This window comes from Pecten maximus, chromosome 8 (assembly GCF_902652985.1).
Source record: "Pecten maximus chromosome 8, xPecMax1.1, whole genome shotgun sequence".
Classification (NCBI taxonomy): Eukaryota; Metazoa; Mollusca; class Bivalvia; order Pectinida; family Pectinidae; genus Pecten; species Pecten maximus.
This window is the reverse complement of record NC_047022.1, coordinates 15,767,329-15,770,536: the sequence shown is the minus strand read 5'-3', so window position 1 is coordinate 15,770,536 and position 3,208 is coordinate 15,767,329. Positions and strand designations below refer to the sequence as shown.

At 35.3% G+C, this 3,208-nt stretch overlaps 1 protein-coding gene across 1 annotated transcript; it reads right to left on the bottom strand.

Annotated features, from left to right (window-relative positions):
* On the bottom strand, window positions 1-2,909 carry LOC117333150. Its single transcript, XM_033892294.1, has 3 exons — window positions 2,795-2,909; window positions 2,172-2,397; window positions 1-1,206 (listed from the first exon to the last, which is right to left on the bottom strand). The coding sequence occupies exons 1-3, from the start codon at window positions 2,810-2,812 to the stop codon at window positions 326-328; spliced, it is 1,125 nt and encodes a 374-aa protein (XP_033748185.1). The 5' UTR covers window positions 2,813-2,909; the 3' UTR covers window positions 1-325.
* Window positions 2,910-3,208: the final 299 nt, after the last annotated feature.

The following is a 3,208-nucleotide window of genomic DNA, read 5'->3' as shown; positions in this document are numbered from 1 at the left end:
TACCAAATAAATCCATTGCAACGCTTTATTGATAAAATAATTAAACGCCTATTTTTCGTTTGAATCAAAGGTTTGGTACAGTGTAGAGTTGGAATAGCAATTTATTGTACCCAAGAACGCTGTCAATCGACTCAAAAGACACTGACGATCCGATATACCAAATTCCATACTTGCCCTGCATTTTTAGGATATCCCATATCACCCCTTTAGCCATGTCCTGAACGGAATACCTCGGGAAATATGACCATATTATCTGTTCTTTTATTTGACCGACTTTTCCTTTTTCAACAATGTTGATATGTCTGCGCAGCCTCTTCTCAAGAATCTAGTGACATGGCTTCGAACCCAGTTGATAATACACTGTACTGTGTTCCTTTATGCCATCCAAACCTCCAGGATATAGACCTGCAGTATAATTCCGACCTTTGTGTTGGGCCATAGATGAATAGGTGTCTCTTTGCATGACCACCTTGTTGTCAACTTTACTGAGAATGTTATCGATATGGTATTTGTGAGGACTACTGCTTCTACGCTTTCCATATGTAGTATCAACCAATGACGTGGCCAAGTATCCATGTGTGGTCTTCTCAAATAGTCTATTTTCCTTTTTGTTAAAATTAACAGTTTTAATCAACGAATTCATTGTAGGACTCAATATAAGAAAATCAAATGTCTCAGTTTTCCCCCCGAAACAGTGACTATAAGTCACATCAAACCGTCTTCTGGGTTTGACTTCTCGAACGATCCTTGTGACCGGACTAGAGAGACGTACATCTATGTTTAACTGTCTAACAATTTCCTGCCAGATGAACTGGTATCCTTTAGAAAGAATTTGATTGAACGAAGATTCCGGGTTTAAAACCAACTGTGCCATATATGTTGGATGCATCCAGATTAGACCATAGATTGCTGACACTTCATCTAAATGCCCATAGCCCTGGGCCGTCATACCAACCCCTAACACGCACTTCAGTATTTCTATATCATGTAGTTCCAGGAACTCCAAGGTTGTCATGTTGAGAGAAGCTAGAACTTTCTTGCTTGGCCGAGGCATTAGTGACCCTTTGTATATTCCAAATAATTGTTGATGAAGTGTTTTATACTTTGTCAATGCTGCAAAAATAGTTGTAAATACTTCGCTGTCGTTGATACCCGGCTTAAGTTGTTCAGCTACGGCACTACAATATTGATACTTACTCATGATAACTGCAATATAAAAACGACATAATTATGTCATTTATTACGTAAATTTTACCATACTATTTAACGTTTTAAAATGTAAAAAAAAAACGCTGTCATAAACACAACTAATATTTCCGTAATCATTACGTACGTGCAGAAAGTTTTATTCAATAAATTGTTGAACACTTTTAAGATGGCGTTTTTGTGTTTGTCTAGTTGTTAAAGCGGTTAACTTCCGTATGTCTGGTATTTCTGATTTGATATTTCGGACGGACTATTGCAAGTGCTATTGATCAGTCTCAGCTGAATTTGACAGTGGTGTCATTACTCATTTGTAGGAGCATATCAAATTTTTAATGTATATGTTATGCTTTGTGCTACCTTCAAGAAGATATATCCCGAAGGATTGTATGTTTCGTTGCAATAATTGATTTTAAAAATATGGCTGCCAAATTTAAACTCAGCTTTGATGTACGATAACAACAACGTACCACCTAATTAACCCTTGATCACATCAGTGATGACAATTTGTGACTTCCACAGTATATTGCTGATTTGACTCTGGTAGGTTTCGTCTACCGAATGATAAAATTAAAAGATATTTTCGTCGTCATCTAAACGCCGCCTCGGTGATTTCAGACAGAAACATAAGAGAAATACAGGCAAGGAATGCCGAGATTGTAACGGAATCATAGCTCTATCTCAAAATCGATAAAACGAGGCAAACATATGAGCAGCATATAGATAAGTATAGATTTCCTGGAACGCATACCAAAACCAAGTTGTTGTTTTTTTTCTTTTCTTTTTTTTTATCAAGAAGAACATTTTCTCACATCGCCATCTTTTGTGCTTGGATACTTATTTTGAGCTTAATTGATGGAAATTTTAAGTAGCTGTATTCAGCATTTGATATCAAAGTAGACGAGATGTTAATGAATAAATTAGTTCTAAGTTGAAGAGGATGATCATTAAAATGAAGGGCTACTAACATTTGCGTCTTGATCCACTTTTCCTGTCTACCCAAAGATTAGGTTCCGGTCCAGGGATCGGGACACCGGCGTCGAACTCATTAATGAGTTTATACAGCTCATCATAGCCACTGTGAATATTATAAGCCCCCATGTCATGAGGTGTTCTTCGATGATAAATAGATCTAGACATTCCACCAATATAGTCGGAGCTTTCAAAAACGGTAATTTGTTTAAATCCGGCTTTCTGAAACAGTATCGGTCAATTTTCAAACATTATAACTAAGAGAAATTTTAGTTTTCCAGCCAAACCTTTGTTTTGTTTATAGTTATTTGGTCTTCTTTAGAACATTGTTCAGCTTAAAACGAAATTATTAATTGGCCTATCAGCCAATAAGCCGAATTTGAAAGGAAAAAATGTTACAAATAAAATAGAAAATATATATGACACAAATGTGAAAGGAAAAATGCTACAAATAAATAGAGAAAATATATGATACACTCATTTGAGATTTGCTTATAATAGACCGAATAATTAATCATAATACCAAGTATCGGTATATTAGATGAGGAATCATTTTTTAGTGATTCAGAGACATCAATGTCCTTAAGGAAATGAAAGTTATGATCAAACATATACATACGATGAGTGTGTACGCCATATGTATTCCGGATGGTCCAGCACCTACGATAGCTATACGGTCATTAAGTGATGTCGGCCCAGAAACTTACAAGGAACAAAAACAAAAGTTTAAGGCAATTGATGCTAAGTGATTGTCAACTAAACGTTTTGTTATAAACAGTTATATTTTAATAATCCAGCTAAGATAAACACCGCATGATATTAATTACTCCCGCATAAAGAAAACAAGGAAAGATAATCGTACTTTCATTGATATTTAGGTCATGTTGTGTAATGTTCTTTTCTTTAAAGGTGCTACATTGCGATTGAAAACGAAAATGACCTTGCGTGTATTTATATACAATACCAAAAATACATACATTGTACCTTAGCTTACTACCACCTTCCAATGGTTTCATTAATTGCATTCTATTCT